The sequence below is a fragment of the Lutra lutra genome, chromosome 4 (genome assembly GCF_902655055.1).
Source record: "Lutra lutra chromosome 4, mLutLut1.2, whole genome shotgun sequence".
NCBI lineage: Eukaryota > Metazoa > Chordata > Mammalia > Carnivora > Mustelidae > Lutra > Lutra lutra.
The window spans coordinates 118,457,769-118,481,369 of NC_062281.1; the positions used below are offsets into that span (position 1 = coordinate 118,457,769).

At 36.1% G+C, this 23,601-nt stretch overlaps 1 protein-coding gene across 5 annotated transcripts in view; it reads left to right on the plus strand.

Annotated features, from left to right (window-relative positions):
* The window catches only part of EVI5 (ecotropic viral integration site 5), a 187,713-nt gene that overhangs the window by 121,466 nt on the left and 42,646 nt on the right, over nt 1-23,601 (plus strand). For all 5 annotated transcript variants that reach the window (XM_047726159.1, XM_047726161.1, XM_047726162.1 and 2 more), the window contains one exon: nt 10,215-10,310. In XM_047726159.1, coding sequence (XP_047582115.1) covers nt 10,215-10,310 — 96 coding nt within the window. The remainder of the gene's footprint in view (nt 1-10,214; nt 10,311-23,601) is intronic.

The following is a 23,601-nucleotide window of genomic DNA, read 5'->3' on the forward strand; positions in this document are numbered from 1 at the left end:
AATGGCATATGTGAAGAATACGAAGAAGAAAGAAGAGATTGCTTGAACTAAAAAAAGTTCATTGTAGCTGGAGGTAATTATCATAAGGAATACTGGTAAGATATGAGGCTGGAGCAGTGAATAGGGAGTGAAATCATGTCCAATCTAGGACACCAGCATAAGGACCTGAGTCATTATCTCAAGATCTGTGGAATGCCATAAAGTATTTAAACTAAGGGAGTGACAAAATGAGATTTGAATTTTATGAAATAGAGACACAGTGCTGTGCTGGAGCCAGCCAGTAAAGGCTTCCAAGAACCAGGTGTTAAATTTTTAGGAATTTTGTGACTTGCTTGTTAAAACAGCCATATGAACAATTAAGTCCTATAGCATAATCAAATTGTGACAGGACAAAGGTAATAAGTAATCAAACTTTAACATTTCCTACTTATTTTTACATTTTACTACTATATGTGCTTTTGAGGTTAGTTAGACCCCTTGTATCTGTATGGTGGAAATACCATATAATAGTGTTCCACTGTACATTTCTTCCCAACTCAGTGTTCAGTTATGTTAACGTTGATAGCTTGAAAGGAGCCATGGTGGGAGGATTTACATCACATTAGTTGTCAAAGTACAAATCAGGACTGGATTTTTTTGTTGACTATCTAGACCAGATGTTGGCAGACTGTAGCCCATAGCCCAAATCTGTCTGGTTGCCTGTTTTTAGAATTAAAGTTTTATTGGAATACAGCCTTGCCTGTTTCTTTATGTATTGTCCGTGGCCACTTTCACACCACAGCAGTGGCAGGTACAATATTTGTGATACATTATATGGCCCATAAACCTAAAATATTTACTATCTGGCCTTTTAAGGAAAGGCATTTGATGCCTGTGCTTGATTTTTAATGCAGATAAAAGTTTAAAAATATGTTGTATCTTCAGCCTATGCATTATGACTAACACAAAAATTTTTTTTTTTTTTTTTTGGTCAGAGAGAGAGAGAGGGAGAAAGCAAGCACAGGTAGACAGAGTGGTAGGCAGAGGCAGAGGGAGAAGCAGGCTCCCTGCCGAGCAAGGAGCCTGATGTGGGACTCGATCCCAGGATACCGGGATCATGACCTGAGCCGAAGGCAGCCGCTTAACCAACTGAGCCACCCAGGCATCCCTTTTTTTTTTTTTTTCTTTAGCACAAAATTTTTAAGGAAATTTTCCTTCAGTATTTGATTACTGTTACCAGAATCAACAAAAAACTTGCTCACATTATTAACAAATGAGTGAAATTGTAGCATAAGTCTTCTTTGTTTCACTTTCATCTTTTCTCTAACAAAAATATTCAGTCAACATTTATATCAAAACTTTACTTTTTCCCCAATTTCAACCATTGATGGCTCATGGATGCAGTAGTTTAGAAAAAAATCAGTGAAAGCATTCTGTGAGAATACAGTGACTGCACAGAATGGGCAATGAGTATTGTATATCTTATTATCTATATGTTGTATTCTATATATCCTCTATATCAGTTTATATTACAAAATATAATAAACTTATTCATGAACACATGTGTGTACACACACACACAGCCCTAGGAGAAAGCTGATTGCTAGACAGTTTTTTTTTATTAACATATAATGTATTATTTGCCCCAGGTTACAGGTCTGTGAATTGTCCAGCTTACACATTCACAGCATTCACCATATCCCATACCCTTCCCAATGTCCATCACCCAACCACCCTCTCCATACACCCCTCCTCCCAGCACCCACAGTTTGTTTTGTGAGATTAAGAGCCTCCTATGGTTTCTCTCCCTCTGGATCCCATCTTGTTTCGTTTTTTCCTTCCCTACCCCCCAAACTCCCCACCTTGCCTCTCGAATTCCTCATGTCAGGGAGATCATACGATAATTGTCTTTCTCTGATTGACTTACTTCGCTAAGCAGAATACCCTCTTGTTCCATCCACATCGTTGCAAATGGCAAAATTTCATTTCTTTTGATGGCTGCATAGTATTCCATCGTGTATATATAGTACATCTTCTTTATCCATTCATCTGTTGATGGACATCTAGGTTCTTTCCATAGTTTAGCTATTGTGGACATTGCTGCTATAAACATTCGGGTGAACATGCCCCTTCGGATCACTACATTTGTATGTTTAGCGTAAATACCCAGTAGTACGATTGCTGGGTCATAGGGTAGCTCTATTTTTAACTTTTTGAGGAACCTCCATGCTGTTTTTCAGAGTGGCATCACCAGGTTGCATGCCCACCAACAGTGTAGGAGGGTTCCCCTTTTTTCCGCATCCTTGCCAACATCTGTTGTTTCCTGACTTGTTAATTTTAGCCATTCTGACTGGTGTAAGGTGGTATCTCAATGTGGTTTTGATTTGTATTTCCCTGATGCCGAGTGCTGTGGAGCACTTTTTCATGTGTCTGTTGGCCATCTGGATGTCTTCTTTGCAGAAATGTCTGTTCATGTCCTCTGCCCATTTCTTGATTGGATTATTTGTTCTTTGGGTGTTGAGTTTGCTAAGTTCTTTGTAGATTTTGGACACTAGCCCTTCATCTGATATGTCATTTGTGAATATCTTCTCCCATTCTGTTGGTTGCCTTTTAGTTTTGTTGACTGTTTCCTCTGCTGTGCAAAAGCTTTTGATTGTGATGAAGTCCCAGTAGTTCATTTTTGCCCTTGCTTCCCCTGCCTTTGGCAATGTTTATAGGAAGAAGTTGCTGCGGCTGAGGTTGAAGAGATTGCTGCCTGTGTTCTCCTCAAGGGTTTTGATGGATCCCTGTCTCACATTGAGGTCTTTCATCCATTTTGAGTCTATTTTTGTGTGTGGTATAAGGAAATGGTCCAGTTTCATTCTTCTGCATGTGGCTCTCCAACTTTCCCAACACGATTTGTTGAAGAGACTTTTTTCCATCGGACATTCTTTCCTCTTTGTCGAAGATTAGTTGACCATAGAGTTGAGGGTATATTTCTGGGGCTCTCTGTTCTGTTCCATTGATCTGTGTGTCTGTTTTTGTGCCAGTACCAGTCTTGAGGATTATAGCTTTATAATAGAGTTTGAAGTCCGGAATTGTGATGCCACCAACTTTGGCTTTCTTTTTCAACATACCTCTGGCTATTTGGGGTCTTTTCTGGTTCCATATAAATTTTAAGATTATTTGTTCCATTTCTTTAAAAAAAATTAATGGTATTTTTTTTAAATTAATGGTATTTTGATAGGGATTGCATTAAATGTGTAGATTGCTTTAGATAGCATTGACATTTTCACAATATTTGTTCTTCTAATCCATGAGCATGGAACGTTTTTCCATTTCTTTGTGTCTTCCTCAATTTCTTTCATGAGTACTTTAGTTTTCTGAGTACAGATTCTTTGCCTCTTCGATTAGGCTTATTCCTAGGTATCATATGGTTTTGGGTGCAATTGTAAATGGGATTGATTCCTTAATTTTTCTTTCTTCTGTCTTGCTGTTGGTGTATAGAAATGCAACCGGTTTCTTTACATTGATTTTATATCCTCACACTTTACTGAATTCTGTATGAGTTCTAGCAGTTTTGGAGTAGAGTCTTGGGTTTTCCACATAAAGTATATCAGCTGCAAAGAGTGAGAGTTTGACCTCTTCTTTGCTGATTTGGATGTCTTTTATTTCTTTTTGTTGTCTGATTGCTGAGGCTAGAACTTCTAGTACTATGTTGAATAGCAGTAGTGATAGTGGACATCCCTCCCATGTTCCTGACCCTAGGAGAAAAGCTCTCAGTTTTTCCCCATTGAGAATGATATTGGCTGTGGGTTTTCCATAGATGGCTTTGATGATACTAAGATATGTACTTTGTATCCCTACACTTTTAAAAGTTTGATGAAGAAAGGATGCTGTGCTTTGTCAAATGCTTTTTCAGCATCCATTGAGAGTATCATATGATTCTTGTTCTTTTTTTTTTATTAATGTATTGTATCACATTGATTGATTTGTGGATGTTGAACCAACCTTGCAGCCCTGGAATACATCCTGCTTGGTTGTGGTAAATAATCGTTTTAATGTACTGTTCGATCCTATTGGCTAGTATTTTGGTGAGAATTTTTGCATCTGTGTTCATCAAGGATATTGGTCTGTAAGTCTCCTTTTTGATGGGATCTTTGTCTGGTTTTGAGATCAAGATAATGCTAGCCTCCTAAAATGAGTTTGACACTTTTCCTTCCATTTCTGTTTTTTGGAACAGTTTCAGGAGAATAGAAATTAATTCTTCTTTAAATGTTTGGTAGAATTCCCCTGGGAAGCCCTCTGGCCATGGACTTTTGTTTTTGGGAGATTTTTGATGACTGCATCAGTCTCCTTACTGGTAATGGGTCTGTTCACATTTTCTAGTTCTTCCCAGTTCAGTTTTGGTAATTTATATGTCTCTAGGAATGCATTCATTTCTTCCAGATTGTCAAATTTGCTGGCGTATAGTTGCTCATAATAATGTTCTTATAATTGTATTTCTTTGGTGTTGGTTGTGATCTCTCCTCTTTCATTCATGATTTTATTTATTTGAGTCCTTTCTCTTTTCTTTTTGGTAAGTTTGGCCAGGACTTTATCAGTCTTATTATTTCTTTCAAAACCCCGACTCCTAGTTTCGTTGATCTTTTCTACTGTTCTTTTTCATTTCTCTTTCATTAACTTCTGCTCTGATCTTTATGATTTCTCTTCTCCTGCTGGGTTTAGGCTTTCTTTGCTATTCTTTCTCCAGCTTCTCTATGTATAGGGTTAGGTTGTGTACTTAAGACCTTTCTTCTTTTTTGAGAAAGGCTTGTATTGCTATATACTTTCCTCTCAGGACCATCTTTTCTGTGTCCCACAGATTTTGAACAGTTTTGTTTTCATTTTCATTTGTTTCCATGAATTTTTTCAATTCTTCTTTAATTTCCTGGTTGACCCATTCATTCTTTAGTAGGATGTTCTTTAACCTCCATGTATTTGAGTTCTTTCCATCTTTCCTCTTGTGATTGAGTTCTAGCTTCAGAGCATTGTGGTCTGAAAATATGCAGGGAGTGATCCCAGTTTTTTTGGTACTAGTTGAGACCTGATTTGTGACCCAGGATGTGATCTATTCTGGAGACTGTTCTATGTGCTCTAGAGAAGAATGTGTATTCTGTTTCTTTGGGATGGAATATTCTGAATATATCTGTGATGTCCATCTGGTCCAGTGTCATTTAAGGCCTTTATTTCCTTGTTGATTTTTTGCTTGGATGACCTGTCCAATATAGTGAGAGGGCTGTTAAAATCCTGTATTATTATTGTATTATTGTCAATGTGTTTCTTTGATTTTGTTATTAGTTGGTTTATATAGTTGGCTGCTCCCATGTTAGGGGCATAGATATTTAAGATTGTTAGATCTTCTTATTGGACAGACCCTTTGAGTATGATATAGTGTCCTTCCTCATCTCTTATTATAGTCTTTGGCTTAGAATCTAATTGATCTGATATAAGGATTGCTACCCCAGCTTTCTTTTGATGTCCATTAGCATGGTAAATTGTTTTCCACCGCCTCACTTTAAATCTGGAGATGTCTTTGGGTATAAAATGAGTTTCTTGTAGATAGCATATTGATGGGTTCTGTTTTTTATCCATTCTGATATCCTGTGTCTTTTGATTGGGGCATGTAGCCCATTTACATTCAGAGTAACTATTGAAAGATCTGAATTTAGTGCCATTGAGTTGCCTGTAAGGTGACAGTTACTGTATATTGTCTCTGTTCCTTTCTGATCTACTTTTAGGCTCTCTCTTTGCTTAAAGGACCCCTTTCAGTATTTCCCGAGGGCTGGTTGGTGTTTACAATTCTTTCAGTTTTTGATTGTCCTGGAAGCTTTTTATCTCTCCTTCTATTTTCAATGATAGCCTAGCTGGATATAGTATTCTTGGCTGCATATTTTTCCTCATTTAGTGCTCTGAATATATCATGCCAATTCTTTCTGGCCTGCAGGTCTCTGTGGATAAGTCTGCTGCCAATCTAATATTTCTGCCATTGTATGTTACAGACTTCCTGTCCCAAGCTGCTTTCAGGATTTTTTCTTTGTCACTAAGACTAGTAAGTTTTACTATTAGAAGACGGGATGTAGACCTTTTTTTTATTGATTTTGAGGGGGGTTCTCTGTGCCTCCTGGATTTTGATGCTTGTTCCCTTTGCCATATTAGGAAAACTCTCTACTATAATTTGCTCCAATAAACCTTCTTCCCCTCTCCTTCTGGAATCCCAGTTATTCTAATATTGTTTCATTTTATGGTATCACTTATTTCTCGAATTCTCCCCTCATGGTCCAGTAGTTGTTTGTCTCTTTTTTGCTCAGCTTCTTTATTCCCCATTATTTGGTCTTCTGTATCACTAATTCTCTCTTCTGCCTCATTTGTCCTAGCAGTAAGAGCCTCCATATTTTATTGCACCTTATTAATAGCTTTTTTAAACTTCAAGTTGGTTAGATTTTAGTTCTTTTATTTCTCCAGAAAGGGATTTTATTTCTCCAAAAAGAGTTTCTGTAATATCTTCCATGCCTTTTTCGAGCCCTGCTAGCACCTTGAGAATCATCATTCTGAACTGTAGTTCTGACATATTAGCAATATTTGCATTGGTTAGGTCCCTAGTCTTCGGTAGTGCCTCTTTTTCTTTTTTTTTGTGGTGAGTTTTTCTGCCTTGTCATTTTATCCAGATAAGAATATATGAACGACAGAATAAATACTAAAAGGTTGGCAAAGACCCTAGAAAAATGTATGCTAATGAAATCAGAAGAGAACCAAATCTGGGGCGGGGGGAGAAGAAAGGGGGATGTTAATATTTATTTATTTATTTATTTATTTGTGTGTGTGTGTGTGTGTGTGTGTGTGTGTGTGTGTGTGTGTGTGTGTATCTGGTGAATAGAACCGAGCCACCCACTTGATTTTGGGTGTATTTTGTTCTCTTAGAACAAACTACCTCCCAACGTTTTTTTGTTTTGTTTTATTTTAAAGATTTTATTTATTTATTTGACAGATAGAGATCACAAGTAGGCAGACAGGCAGGCAGAGAGAGAGGAGGAAACAGGCTCCCTGCTGAGCAGAGAGCCCAATGCAGGGCTCGATCCCAGAACCCTGAGATCGTGACCTGAGCCGAAGGCAGAGGTTTAACCCACTGAGCCACCCAGGCACCCCACTACCTCCCAACGTTTTAAAGAAAGAAAAACTTATATATCTATAAAAATAAGAGTAAACACAATGAAGGGATAGAATATAACTGTAATGTTGAAATTTTTAAAAAATTATAAAAAAGGAATTGATAAGTTGGTTGGAAAAAGAGAAAAAAAAGAGGAGGGAATGTGTTCAGACTGGAGACTAGAACAAAGCCATGTGCTAGATTTAGGGTATATTTTGATCTATTAGAAGAAATTGTATCCCAGAATTTTAAAGAAAAAAAAAAACCGTACATATACAAAAAATAAGGTTAAATACAATGAAGAGATAAAATATGACTATAAAAATGAAGGTTTAAAAATATATATATATTATAGAAAGGTATTATTAAGATAAACTATTTTAAAAACTTTAAAAGAGGGGCGCCTGGGTGGCTCAGTGGGTTAAAGCCTCTGTCTTCAGCTCAGGTCATGATCCCGGAGTCCTGGGATCGAGCCCCACATCGGGCTATCTGCTCAGCAGGGAGCCTGCTTCCCTTCCTCTCTCTCTGCCTACTTGTGATCTCTCTCTCCATCAAAAAAAAAAAAAAAAAAAAAAAAAAAAACAAAAAAAAAACAAAACTTTAAAAGAGGAGAGAGGAAGGGCACCTGGGTGGCTCAGTGGGTTGAGCCTCTGCTTTCGGCTCAGGTCATGATCTCAGGCTCCTGGGATCAAGCCCTGCATCTGGTTCTCTGCTCAGCAGAGAGCCTGCTTCCCCCTCTCTCTGCCTGCCTCTCTGCCCACTTGTGATCTCTCTCTCTGTTAATATAAGGAAATAAAAAATCTTCCAAAAGAAAAAAAAAAAAAAGAAGAGGAAAGAGGAAAAGTTAAAAAAAGAGAGAGAGAATAAGAAAAAAAATAAAATTAAAAAAAATTTAACTTTGCAAGACTGAAGGATCATGGGGGGAAAGCCATGAATTCCATGTGTTGCATTCCTCTAGCTCTGGAGTTCCACAGTTCTCATTAGTGAACTTGGTCTTGGCTGGATGTTCTTGCTGATCTTTTGGGGAAGGGGGCTGTTGCCGTGATTCTCAAATGTCTCACCGAGGCGGAATTGCACTAACTTTGCCAGGGGCCAGGCTAAGTAATCTGCTTAGGTTTGCTCTGGGGAGCTTTTGTTCCCTGAATGCTTTCCATAGAGCTTTGGAGGACGGGAATGGAAATGGCGGCCTCCAAATTTCCGGGCCTAGAGGAACTGAGAGCTCAGGACCCCACTCCTCAGTGTGCCTTCAGAGAAAAGCAGTCAATCCCTCCCATCTCCCATGTCTCCAGCTACACTCTGTACTCACCTGGCCTGTGACTGAGCATTTCTATCTCTGGCGCATGGCCCCATTTGAAGTCTCCAAACCCAGCAGATTCCTGCTGCACGTTTCTATGCCACTCCTCCTGGAGAAGGAAGGAGGGGGTCTTTCTGGATCTGTCAGTTGTGGGGTCCCTGCTGAAAGAGCAGTGGCCCAACTGTGCCTTGGATCATGGTTTAAGGTAACCCTGATTTGAGAGCTCACTCCTCGGCTCTGTCTCTGTATTGGCTTCTCTGCTCCGATACCTGGGAGCTCTACCACACACAGACACCCCCAATCTTTCTGTGACCCCACGGGACCTGAGACCACACTATCCCCGCAAGGACTCCACCCCTGCTTAGCCTCTGAAGCGATGTCCCTCAGAGGAGCAGACTTCTAAAAGTTCTGATTTTGTGCTCCACTGCTCCACTGCTTGCCGGGAGCCAACCCCTTCCCCCTCCTGTGGTCTTTCTTCCTGTCATTTCAGATTCATTTCTCCACACATCACACCTTCCAGAAAGTGTTTGATTTTCTGTTCCTAGAATTGCTGTTCTTCTTCTCTTCTATCTCCTGTTGAGTTTGTAGGTGTTTGGAATGGTTTGATAACTACCTAGCTGAACTCCTGGGACCTGATGTCATTTTAGTCTGCTACTCCTCTGCCATCTTGCTTCTCCCCCTAGACATTTTTTTAAAGGAATTTATTTATTTGGTTGGGGGTGGGGACATAAGGAGGGGGAGTGGGAAGGAGGCAGAGGGCAGGTTCTCCACCAAGCAGGGGGTCTGACATGGGGCTCAGTCCCAGGAACCTGGGATCATGACCTGAGCCGAAGGCAGATTCTTAACCTCTGAGCCACCCAGGTGCCCCTGATTTTTAGACATTGATTAGCACAGCACAGGGTACACATGTGACCATATGCAGACTGGCAAAATATTTAAAGCAGTATCTGCTTAACGTGAAGCAGAAGTATCTAAGATACAAGAATAAGTAGTTTAATTATTATACTTCTAAATTTGTTATATTTAGAAATTTTGGTATTATAGTACTGTCAGATGCTAAATTTCTCCGACGATCACCATACTGTAAATTTTTGATACAAATGATTGCTTCATTTCAACTGGAGTTAATGGAGGAGAAAAATATTTTGCATACCCTACTTTTCTGTAACATATTTTCGTCATATTTTGTTGTTTCTGGATCAGTATTAATTGGCTATGGTATTGTAGAATACAGTTTTGGGGTTTTTCTTTGTGCAATTTTGAGGTGGTAAAGTTAAGTACTATGCTTTTCCTGGGAAGATTAGAATTATGATATAATTGAACTTCTATTCTCTTTTGTAGTATAATGTAAATGTTCTTTAACATTTATTGCTTCAGAAAGAATATAATCGTTAAATATCATCTAGTTAATATACTCTCTCAGTATCCATATTCTCTGTTAATCTGTTGTCCAAATTAAGTGTTTGAAAGTTCTCAATTTTTGTTCTTGCATAAAAATGAACAGCTTTCAGAGTCACCAGTGATTTGAATTCTTTTAAGGTTAAGTTCATTTTTAATTTTTACTTTTTATGCAGCACTTGTTTATATGAGTGTTGTTTCTGAATGCTTAAAGATAGAATGTTATTCTGTATATTTGGTCTTCATTTTATATCAAGTTCAGGAAATAATGGCACTTTTGTTTTCATCTAATCATTAATCTATTTGTTTTCAAAATTTGAAGCATATTTTACTTTTATCATATGGTTTATTTTTGGTTTGTTTTGTTTGCCGCCCTAGAACAAGGAAGAAGTGATGGCTGTGAGACTCCGGGAAGCAGATAGCATAGCTGCTGTGGCTGAATTACAGCAGCACATTGCTGAGCTGGAAATCCAGGTACCATATGAAAATAATAAAGTACACATAAAAATAATTTCTCTCTGTACCTGAAGAGTGACTTGTATTTTCCTCTTAATGAGTATGATTCTATTTTCAACACATATTCATTTCCATGTCCTTTTTTTGGTGGTAACATAACATATAACATAAAGTTGACCATTTTAAAGTGTAAGCTCTATAACATTAAGTACATTCACATTGTACAACCAGTCAGTCTCCAGAACTCTTTTCATCTTGCAATACTGAAAATCTGCCTATTGAACATCTCCTCATGCCCATCTTCCCCGAACCCCTGGATACCACCATTCCATTTTTTATCTCTGAATTAGACTACTCTCGGCACTGCATGTAAGTAAGACGATATAGTATTTGTCTTCCTTTTTAAAGATTTTATTTATTGTCAGAGAAAGAGAAAAGAGCACACACAAAAAGGGAGAGTGGCAGGCAGAGGGAGAAGTACTCTCCCTGCTGAACAAGGAGCCCCATGCAAGACTCCATTCCAGGACTCCGGGATCATGACCTGAGCTGAAGGCAGACACTTAAGTGACTGAGCCACCCAGGGGTCCCTGTCTTTCTTTTCTTTCTTTCTTTTTTTTTTTTTTAAGATTGATTTATTCATTCTAGAGAGAGTGCACAAGTCAGGGGAGGGGCTGAGGGAGAAAGAGAGAGGGAAAGCAGACTCCCCGCTAAGCAAGAAGCCCGACAGATCAACCTACAAACCAACCCACCTACAGACTATAGGGCTCAATCCCAGGATGCTGAGATCATGACCTAAGCCAAAATCAACACTTGGCCACTAAATTTAACTGAGCCACCAGTTGCCCCAGTATTTGTCTTTTTATGACTGGGTCTTTTCACTTAGCATAATGTCATTAAGGTTTATCCATGTGTAATGGATAATATGTGAAAAATAATATATGAAAAAATTTCCTTCCTTTATAAGACTGAGTAATATTCCATTGTATCTGTATACCACATTTTGTTGTTTATCCATTGGTAAACACTTGGGTTGCATCCACCTTTTGGCTATTGTGAATAATGCTTCTGTGAACATGGTTGTACAGATGTTGTACAGATCTCTTTGAATCCCTGCTTTCATTTCTTTGGGATTTGCCCAGAAGTGGTATTGATAGATCATATGATAATCCTGTTTTTAATTATTTGAGTAATTGCTATACTGTTTTCCACAGCAGCTGCACCATTTTATATTCTTGCTAGCCAGTGCACAAGGGCTCTTATTTCTCCGCATCCTTACCAATACTTGTTAATTTTGTGGGGTTTTTGTTGTTGTTTGTTTTTTTATGGTAGCCATCCTAATCAGAATGAAGTCGTAGCTCATAGTGGTTTTGATTAGCATTTCCCTAATTAGTGATGTTGACCATCTTACCATTTGCTTTTTGCTATTTGTATATCTTCTTTACAGAAATGTCTGTATGAGTTCTTTGCTCATTTTTTTAATCAGGTTTTTGAGTTATCGAAGTTCCTTGTGTATCCTTAGGGTCAATCCCTTATCAGATAGATAGTTTTCAAATGTTTTCTCCCTTTCTTTGGGTTGCCTTTTTGTTCTGTTACTGTTTTTTGATGCACAAAAGTTTTTATTTTTGTTGAAGTCCAACTTAACTTAGTCTTGTTCTTTTTTTGCCTCTGTTTAAGTCCACGTTTGATAGTTTGATACCATATTTGTACATTGCCAAAGCAATTTTTGAAAGAAGATTCAAAACTAAATATTTTGTCACTCTATGTCCTATTTCTTTTTTTTTAAATATTTTATTTATTTATTTGACAGACAGAGATCACAAGTAGGCAGAGAGGCAGGCAGAGAGAGAGAGAGAGGAGGAAGCAGGCTTCCTGCCAAGCAGAGAGCCCGATGCGGGGCTCGATCCCAGGACCCTGGGATCATGACCTGAGCCGAAGGCAGAGGTTTTAACCCACTGAGCCACCCAGGCACCCCTCTATGTCCTATTTCTTATTGTATTTATAAGTTAGTAAATTTCTCATATGGGAAAAATACTGTGTTTAAAATCTTATTTCTTTCAAAATGTGTTATATTCTATTCCAAGCCAAAATACAATTTTTGCTGCAACATCTAGAATTTTCTTCCCACTTAAAATATCCTTTGAACTAAATTTCAATTCAAAATTTGGTTAATTTCTAAGACTTACATGTATTATAGCTTCATCTTTTGATCTGGGTCAAAAATAATCATGATACATTATGATTTGTATAAGTTTATTAAAAAATTAGCCTTATGTTCTGTTGCTAATATTCCCTGTAAAGTAGCACATACTCAGAAAAACTTCAAACATAAACTGACTTCATGACATATTTGTAATCAGTGATTTAAAATCATGCTATCATATTCAGTTCTAGTTTAAGCCTGGAGTTTTCTAACATCTAGAAAATTATGAAATTTTTCTACATTTCTATGCATGTTAGTCACAAACAGCAAGATTTATATCATTGTTTTCATTTATTCTGAAATACTTATGAAAGTGAAGAGCCTGATATGCTGCAAGTTTTATTTAAAATGGAATGCAGCATGTTACATCATTTCTGAAAATAGAAAATGCATGAAAGTTTTACTATCAGGAATATGTTGGCATCAAATGGCTCTTGATTAAATAATCCCTGGAATCCTAATTGGTAAATTCATTGGTATTTTTTCGGTATTTATCCTGCTTGAGTTTATCTCATTTATCGTTGTTGACCAGTTGTCCTCTTTACATTCTCTCCTCCCATAGCTTTCCCACCACCACTCACTTTTGCCTTACTTCTTTCTTGTTTTTTGTTTTAGTCTTCTTATCATCTCTGAATGTTTGTATTCCTCTGAGAATCCCAAGTTTTTGGCTTTTTAAAGGCTGTATTCAAATGAAGGATCTCACTTACATGGCTTTAAGGAGCCATCTGTACAAAAGATCCTAATGTAACTCCAGCCCTTACATGTTTCCCCCAACCAATAATTTTTAAACCTTTTAAAAAATTATTAGCACAATATACCAAGAAGTTTGTAATACAAAGCTACATTATAATATGGGTAAACACATTACTCATATAGTCACGGTGGAGGTCAAGATACAGAATATTGCCTGTATCCAGAAGTCTACCCAATCACACCTGACTCCCTTGTCCTGAGTTTTGTGGTAGTCTCTCCTTTGCTTTTCCTTATAATTGTGTCATCTGCATATGCCTCTCTGATTTGTACAGTTTAGTTTTCCTTGTTTCTGAACTTTGAATAGAGTGTTCTTGAATATCTTTGTCTCTTCTTTCTTTGTTCAACATTATTTTAGTAAGAGTAATCATTTTTATTGTCATGTGTTCCCATTTTAGGACTATATCACAATGTATCCACTCTAATATTATTGGTCATTTGGGAGTTTGTGGATTGGGACTGTTTGGAACAGTGCTGTGATTATAAGCAATCGTGTGCACTATACTGACTACATGTACATGTTTCTCTAGTGTAGAATGTTTGTGTCACAGAGCATGCAAATCTTCAACTTTATTTTCCAAAGTGCTTGTACCAGCTTAAACTCCCAAGAGTTTGAAAGTTCTTGAAAGTATGAAAGTTCTTGCTTATTTCATATCCTTCTTAACACTTGGTGGTGTCAGATGTCTTAACTTGTGCCATTCTGGTGGGTATGCAGTGATATTTTGTTGTGGTTTTAATTTCCATTTACCTGATTATTAATGAGGCTGGCCATTTGGATTTCCTCTTTTGTAAAGGTCTGCTAAAGTCTTTTTATATGTATTTTTCTGGTAGGTTTTTGTCTTTTTCTTTGGATGTATAGTTATTTACTTATTGCTGTTATGTTTTGTAAATACCTGTTTCTACTCTGACTTGTCTTTTGTTGTTCTTTAACTTATTATGTCTTTTGATGAGTCGCCCAGTAGTTTTAATGGACTCCAGACCACTCCACCTGGAAGTTGCACAGGCACTTCAAATTCAACATGTTTAAAATTATGTGTTCCTGTTTCATCCAAATTTTTTTTTTCTTTCTGTATCTCTAGTCTTGATCAGTGGTAGCATCTCTTAACAGATTGTTCAACCTAGTGAGAACTTCACTTAGTCCTTTCTTAACGCTCTACATGAAGACTATATAGAGAATATGTAAACTTTCAACTTTACTAGATAATATAAAATTCTTTTACAAAGTGCTTGTGCTAGTTAACATAACCAACATTTTACCTTCTCACATACTCTTGTAGTTTTGCTTTCAGATAATTTTTTAAAGATTTTATTTATTTATTTGTCAGAGAGAGAGCACAAGCAGGCAGAGTGGCAGGCAGAAGCAGAGAGAAGCAGGTTCCCCTCTAAGCAAGGAGCCCACTGTGGGACTCGAACCCAGGACCCTGGGATCATGACCTGAGCCAAAGGCAGCTGCTGAACCAACTGAGCCACCCAGGTGTCCCACTTTCAGATAATTTTTAATAACTCATGAAGACTGAAGTGTCTTGCCCAACTCCTCAGTTCCTTCAAAAGAGGAAAGTCTGGAATAAATCTAAAACTAAATCAAAGGTGATTTTAATTTCAGAAACTTTTCTTTTAATCTCTCTTAGCCTTTCTGTTCCCCTGGCCATTCCCTGAATTATTTTGTCCCCAGCCTTACCTGAACTATTGTAGTAACTTCCTAGTCAGTTTCACTTCTCCAGCCTCAGCTCTTCCACAGAGCTATCCTTAGTTAGTTTTCTATAAAATAAGAATTTTTACTGACTGCCTTTTACCTAGCAAATCATCTCAGAATTTCTCAGCCTAAAATGGCTTACCTTTTCATTGCTTCCCAAGCCTGCATTGCCCATCTCATCTTTCAGCATTATCTCTTCACACTCCTTCCTTACCCCTTACACACACACCCACGCACACACACACACTTTTCAAAAATTTCACATATTTTCAAAATTCTGTACCATTGTGCAAGCTGCTGTATCTTCCTAAATTGTATTTCTCTGCTTTTAAGGTATTTCTTTTTACTGAGTTGTGCTTTGCTACTTTACTATTAATACATTTAGTAAATGTGTTTTCAGTAAATGTCTTGATGATTCAACTTTCATGAATTTATTTACTTATTACATGCAGATCTATAATAGATCTCTTGCTAAAATCTGAAACTCCTTTCTCAATTATAAGAATAGTACATTTTAGGTTATTCTTTGTATGGAAGTATGGAAATACTTTAGATCATTTTCACGTTCCACTAGGGGGAGAACTCTGTCAAATATTTTGTACTTCATATCTCTTCAGATCAACTCTTCCAATTAATGTTACTCTCTTGTGAATAAATTTTTTCCCTGTAAACTAATTTCTCTCCAACTCTTCATTTAATAAATTATGTTATTATGTAATCAGTTGATATGATTAAGATCTGCTTTTTAAAGTATTTATGAAAATTATACTTTAAAAGTATCCTATTTAGATAAGGAAATACATTAGATGAACAAATATTCATTTTTATAAACACTAGCATTCAGTGGTAGACACACTTGTGAGGCTAAAGTTTATTAAATTTGATTTCAAAGATTCTTTAGTCATCTTGAAACCTTCGCTCTGATTTAAAGTTTATAATTTTTCCCTATGTTATTATTTGAGGTATCTGTATCTGTAATATACTTAAGATTTTTATAATCTTTTCCTCCTTGTCTTTGGAGGAGCTGTTTTATATTAGTGTCTCACAGTGGATTTAACCTTTAAGTGTAGCAATTTTCAAATTTTAGTCATTTTCTTAGAACTATTTGAGAAAGTTATTAGCTAGGTTTCCTCCTTCGCAAACAAAGTGCCACTTTACATCAAAATGATGGATTTTAGTCATCATTCTATTATAATGCGTGTTTCAAGCAGATATACACTTATAAAATTAAGAGGTTAAACTCTAAGTTTTCATTAAACATAAAAATTATACCATGTATGTCATTTTAATATCTTTTGGCCATTCAGAATTACCATTATGAATTTTAAATACTATATAATCCTTTCATTTCATTCAGATCTCTATGATTTTATTAGATAAAACTCCTTTGGCTATATTTCTATCCAAAATAATACTACTATTCTGATCACTGTGCTCTTCTGCCACATCATGTTTCATTAAATCAATTATTTCTTGCCATAAAATATACATTTCTTGTTATTCTTGTTGTCCACATTCTCCACCAGTGGAAGCTCAGTATGAGAAATTTCTAGCCAGTCATTCAGTTGCTGTATATCTCAGCACTTGGTATATAATGCTTGGTACATAGCCATCGCTCAACTATTTGTATTAGATGTTAAAGTAATACAATAATTCGCTCATCTGCTGTTTCTACAAGTGACTTTTACTGTATATACTTTGAGTATTCTGATTTTTAAAGTTCAGAGATTATCACTGTTTTCACACATGCATCAGTTTGCATACATTTTTTATCATTGGGTCACTGGTGAGGATGATAGAATGATCTCAAGACTCTGTCTAAATGCATTTGTGATCTTATAGAAGGAGGGACTGAACGTGGGTCTCTTCTTTGAAAGGTTGTTGAATAGAATTTAAACCTCTGAAAATTCACGTATGTTTATTGTTGGTGTCAGTGGCTTCAGTTACATCTGAGTTACTCTGAGGTGATGCGAGTTGTTACCTTTTAAGGGAGAATTTTGTTTTTTTCTTCCTATCTGCACATATACTTTACAAGCTGATTTTCTTGTTTCTCTATTTAAATAGCCTACAAAAATAAATATGATAGAAACTGATCAGAATAAAAAGCTTCAAGAAATTTAATTATTAATAAGAATAAGCAGATTTTAAATTCTAAATGACTCTGTGGTCACAATTTTTTGTCTTTTTGTTTTCTCATAATTGCTAGAGATTTAGTATTTGTTAAGAATATAAGATTTTGAAGTCAAACTACTTACTAAGTTACTTAACCTATCTTTTTATTTATTCATTCAGAACAGAGAATCTGAAAGTTTTCTGCTTTAGAGCTGTTGGTATTAAATGAGAAAGCGTTTGTAAGTCATGCAGATTTGGGGAAAGAATTGTCTGCTAAGGTACTAGTAAGGGCAAAGAGCCTAAGGCCAGGAGCATGTCTGAGTAGAGTCTCTGAGTAGAGAAGTAAGAGAGGAAGTAGAGGAAGTCTGAGAGGTAAATAGGGCAGATTATATAGGGCCTAAGAATTTTGGCCTTTCTCTGAGTAAGATGGAAAGTCATTAGAGGGTTTTGAGCATAGGAGTGATCAATTAGTAGATATTTAACCTATTAAGATAATTTAATTGAGCTTGATTCAGAAAAAAAATTCTTGTAAGAGTAATTCATAGTATTTAGGAGGGAGGAAATGGTGGTTAAAAAGTGTTTCCTCCTCTTGATGGAATTTCCCACCTTTATTCTATTGATCCAAACGTTATTTTTTAGTCCAAGGCTTTATTTTTATGTTCACACTGAATAAAACTTGATCTGCTTTGCGGGTGGTGGAACAAAACACAGAAAAATTAATTTTTGCTCATAGTTGAAGAAAACACGTGGGAATTGAACTCAAGCTTTCTGATATTTTACCCAGAATTGAGTTTGTATTTGGTTATTATAAAGATAAGCATATTAATTTGTTATAACCATATTAAAAGTTTCTATGGGTCAAGCGCATCTATAAAATTAATGCTGCTTTGTTATAAGTAATGGAAAATTTTTAATCTAAAACTGTATAGTTCTACTCAAATCCAACTTTTTGTTCTTTCCTGGTACCCAGTAACATTTACCCACTTTCGTTAGTTTGCCCAGCAGATAACCTCTAGGGATGCCTCAGATGGGCAATACCCCAACCACTCTAGGCTTAAGAAACACCCACTCAAAATTCTGTTCTGACCTAAAATGAATGAGTTAGGTTTAAATCAGTGTGCCCAGATCAGTATTCAGTTTTGGCAGAGATGGAGAGGAAGTGATAAAATCTTTATCACTGTACTTTACATGTTTTAATAAATGTTAAATTGCAGTGACATTACTAAATGATGGAGTTTATCATAAAGTTTTGTGATCAGTTTGTGCTTTTCAATTTCCTGAGCTAATTTGTTAATAGTTTCACAACAGGTAGTAGTTGATATGCCAACTCTTGGCTAACAAACTTCTTTTGGAAGATTTTTTTTCCCCTTTAAGTACACTGGTTTCCGTTTTGAGCAACTTGCTTGAAGTATTTTTCATTTTTCTTAAATGATTTTCTCAAAATTTTAAACACTTTTAAATTTAAAAAATTAGCTATTCTCTAATTTTATCTAGTTTTAGCAGTAATTCTCAACAGAAGAAGTTAGTTATGTAGGATATTTTATTCAGCTTGCTATGTAGTCATTAAGGATTATAAAATTCAGTTAAAATTTTACTTAAGTGCTCAGATTCTTTGGTACCCAAATTTAGTATACAGTTAAGTATATAGAAATTAGGTATCTAGAAGCTTTTAAGGTATTGCTGTATTTAGAAATGAAGACTATCATTCAGATACCCAAGATGAGCTCATTGTAGCATCTGAAGAATTAGTGATGGAGGATTAGACTCTTAAAGACCATAATATCAGCAATCATCTTGGTGTTAATAAAAGCTCATTTGTGTACACCTAGCATACACGTCTTGGTTTCTCATACCATTATCTAATGAAGGAAACCAAGGCTCCTCAGAGAAATAGCTGATTCCAATACTGGGAGAGGAAATACGGTAAGGACAAAGATGAGTCTAGACACCTTGTAATACTAGAGAGAGGAAGGGCTTAAAAACCAAACAAAACCCTACATTAATAGGAGTATCTTAAAAGGACAGAAGAACCAACAGAAAGAGTTCCTGATGGCCAAAGATAGAACAAATGAGGAAAAAATGTTTAAAATCATAGTAGATTTTAATTCTATAAAATAAAATAAATACCCATGAGTCCATTGATATAAGTAATGATTAAATAAATTAACAAGTGGGAAAGAAGAGATAAATTTCTATGCAGAATAATTCCAAATAATTGTTGTAGATATTGTATTCTTAAGGAGAGGAAGAAGAAGTCCTTTTCCTTAAGTGTGGACTGTGTACAATGACTCCCTCAAAGGGTATAGTATGGAAAGGGAAGGAAAAAAAGAGTAACTTTACAGTGGAGAAACTTGACAAACACTGCCTCACACAGATAATCAAGGTCAATATCAGTAGTTATCAATCATATTGATAGTGTGATGTGATTGATATGGTGTGATGAAAATAGTGCTTCTGTAGTCTTCCAGTAACCCTTAAATCCCAGTCTTAACATGAGAAGAAATACCTGACAAATTTCAATGGTGGGGCATCCTACAAAATACTTGACCAAGACTCCTCAAAGCTCATCAAAAAGAGGTGAAGTCTGAGAAACTATCAAGAGGAACCTAAGGAGTGGAGGAACCTAAGGAGAGGAACCTAAGGAGATATGACAGCAAAATGTAATGTAATATGGTATTCTCCATAGGATCTAGGACAGAAGAAGGACATTAGCTTAAAAACAAACAAACAAAAAACTAAGAAAATTTGAACAAACCATAGACTTTGGTTAGTAATAAGGTATCAATATTGGTTCATTAATTGTAACAAATTTACCATACTAATGGAAGATATTATTGATAGGGGAAATTGAGTGCAGGAGGTATATGGAAACTGTCTTCTCATTTTTTCTGTAAACCCAAAACTGTTCTTTAAGAAGTCTGTTGTAAAAAATATTTTATGTGGGGCACCACATATAAAAATATTTTAACTGGGTTAAAAGCCTCTGCCTTTGGCTCAGGTCATGATCCCAGGGTCCTGGGATCGAGCCCCGAATTGGGCTCTCTGCTCAGCGGGGAGCCTGCTTCCTTCTCTCTCTCTGCCTGCCTCTCTGCCTCCTTGTGATTTCTGTCTGTCAAATAAATAAATAAATCTTTAAAAAAATATATATTTTATGTAATTTCATGGTTTTTAGGGACCCCTGGAATTATATAAATTTAAGTATTTGTCACAAAATTGCTTTGCTTTTAATTAAACTATGATTTAAAGAAATATTTTCTAGCTTTTGGACCTTGTGCAAATGCTCATTTTTCATGTGGGCATGTAGTTGATCCTATAAGAAAGATCACTTTAAAATATGTGTGTATTTGTATGTTTCTCTTCTCAAATGGAATTAAGTCAGTCTTAACATTAGTAAAATTTTGAATTTATTCTCTCTCTTCCATACTTTTACAAATTACCTTATTATTTTCTTAAAAGTATTTATATGTACTTTTTTTCCCCTAGTTACTAAACCATAAAAAATATTCAAACCTTTTTGTCCATGACTTTAAATTACCGGAATCTGTTTTAGAAACTTAGAATGGTACATGATATGAGTATGATTTGTCTTTAGATGTTTCAAATGAGTCACCTTGAAGTCACAGGGAGGCTACCATTTACCACATTACTATTATGATTAATTTTTCTTAGGGCAAAGTACAAATCAGTAATAACTTACTAGAGCTTAGTGGTTGCTATTGATGTTTCAGTAAGGTTATGTTGATTAATCACAGTGATTACTTATCAACTGTCAGGGATTTACTCAAATCATTGGTTTTCTTCTACTATAGTAATTTCATATGCAGTTATAATTTGCTTAATACATTTTGCTTTAATATCTGCATTGAAAATATCAAATTAGTACTTAAAAATTGTCCCCCTGCTACAAGTTAATATGGTTGCTTCTGTTTGACCGTTGAACATAGTTTCATAATATAGCCTTGAAAAAAGTATTATTTAACCTTAAAAACAGTCAAGTTAGTGCCTTCTTATGGTCTCTGAAATAGTTTAACTTTTACAAAGGAGAGAGAGAACTTGATATATTTTTAGCATAGTCTCTCTTTGTGTTACATTTTTCATCTGTGAGTGTAATTTAAAATATTTTTAAAATGCAAGCTTTACACTTGCATTTGAGACTAAGCAACCTGCATTGTGTCATGACCCTTCTAATACCACAAACTTTCTGTAATACTACTCCCAGTGAAAAACCCACATCCTATGTATAACCTTAGATTTATTTTGAAATCTCTATGAAGAGAGCATAGAGAGATTACTAATTGTTTCTGTTATTTCCTTTAAGGGTGTGATGTCTATTTGTAAACTGTTTTAAGTTTTAATATTGTGAGGCTTAAAATGTTAAACTATATTAAGTATTGATTTCCTAAAGTTATAAAAATGTAGTAACTATACATTTCAATTGAGAATTGAGTGATATATTAAACATCTGTAGAACATTCAAAAAAAGAAAAAACAACATTACTTCCAGTAGCCTATACTTCTGATATCACTGGCTAGAAGAATACTAATAAGGAAATGCAAATTTAATGATAAGCCACTTTTTTTTCTGTTTTATTGCTGTTCTTGTTTTACTATTTCCTTCCATTTTAGACTTACTTTGTGTTCTTTATATAACTTCTTAAGATGGATGCCTAAATCCAACATCATTTTTATTATTTAAAAATATTGGTAATTACTCATCAATAGGAGAATTATTAAGCCATAATAAATCCATTACAAAAGAATAAAGATCTGCAAGACATAGTAAATGAGAACAACAAATTATAGAATGTAGATCATAATTCCATGTGTGTTTTTAAAAGTATATGTGTGTGTATTACTTGTTTTACATATACTTAAATACGTCAGGGTGTCTGGTGTGATTCCTATCAAAGCTGTTAACAGTGTTCCCTCTGGAGAGAGTAGAGGGCTTGGTGCAAAAGAGTAAGGGACCGGAATTCACTTTTTACACTATATGAACTTATTACTATGTTAATTTTTAAAATGAATATACATTTAACTAACTTTTAAGGTAATCATTGCTAGGAAGGAGATAAGAATTAGAACTTCCGGGGCGCCTGGGTGGCTCAGTAGGTTAAGCCGCTGCCTTCGGCTCAGGTCATGATCTCAGGGTCCTGGGATCGAGTCCCGCATCGGGCTCTCTGCTCAGCAGGGAGCCTGCTTCCCTCTCTCTCTCTCTCTGCCTGCCTCTCTGTCTACTTGTGATCTCTCTCTGTCAAATAAATAAATAAAAAATCTTTAAAAAAAAAAAAAGAATTAGAACTTCCAAATAATCATTGGAAAATAGCAACAAAGACAACTTGATCCACCTAGCAAAAGTGACACACTCATTCTGTGGCCTTGACATCCCTGAGTTTCTAGCTCCTGCCTACTTTTCTGACTACAGTATCATCACACTCTGCTTCACATGTTATGTTCTAGCAACCTCGTCCTTCTTTTCATTTCCTGAACCAAGGTTATTCATCCTAATTTAAGGCTTTTGTTCTTGCTCTACCCTACATTTGGAACATTACGCTCCCTGAGCTTCCCCCGGTGGTTCCCTCTCACTGTTTTTATCTCAATGTAAAAGTCACCACTCAGAGTTTTCCTGACCACCTTTGTAAAATTGGCCCCTCACACCGTTAACTCTCTATTTCATCATCATGTTTTATATTATTTACGACTCTCCTCAGGGTCTTTAATTATCTTCACCTTAAGAATTAAATCACTCCCACATATAATATATTAGAACCTTGTTTATCTTATCTACTGCAGTTTGCCTTTTGGCTGGCATATAACAGGAGCTCAAAAAATAATTGCAGGATGAGGGCGCCTGGGTGGCTCAGTGGGTTAAGCCTCTGCCTTTGGCTCAGGTCATGGTCTCAGGGTCCTGTGATCGATTGAGCCCCGCAGTGGGCTCTCTGCTCAGCAGGGAGCCTGCTTCCCCCCTCTCTCTGCCTGCCTCTCTGCCTACTTGTGATCTCTGTCTGTCAAATAAATAAATAAAACCTTTTAAAAAAAATAATTGCAGGATGAATCTTAGGACAGAAAACAGCCATGTGTAAGGGAGTTTGACATTCTATGCCATAAGAGGTGGTAGAATGTTCTAAGAACTGTATATGTAAAGATTTATTTATTTAAATGATGCTGCCCCAGAAGTAGATTGAAATTGATCCTATAATTTCCTATCCAACCATCTAACAAAATAGTAAATAATAGGTTTTTTTTTAAAGGCAAATATTTTTCTACTAAAAGCCTGAGAGGAAAAAGAGCAAAACCTAGTACGATAAACTTTAAACATGACAGCTTAAGAAAAAAATAGACTAAACTAGAGCAGAGGCCCAGCAGGGCTTGGCTTCTAACCTGAACTGTCTCTTCCTCCTTTCCCTTACCAAGCTATATAGGTAAGTCAGCAAAATCCCCAGAAATATTGATTCATCTTATCCCAAACGTGGAGAGAAAGAAAATGAGTATGTAATTTTCTGACTGAGGAATTGTAAAAATTTCTGGAGGGTACAACCCAGTCAAAGATATTAAAA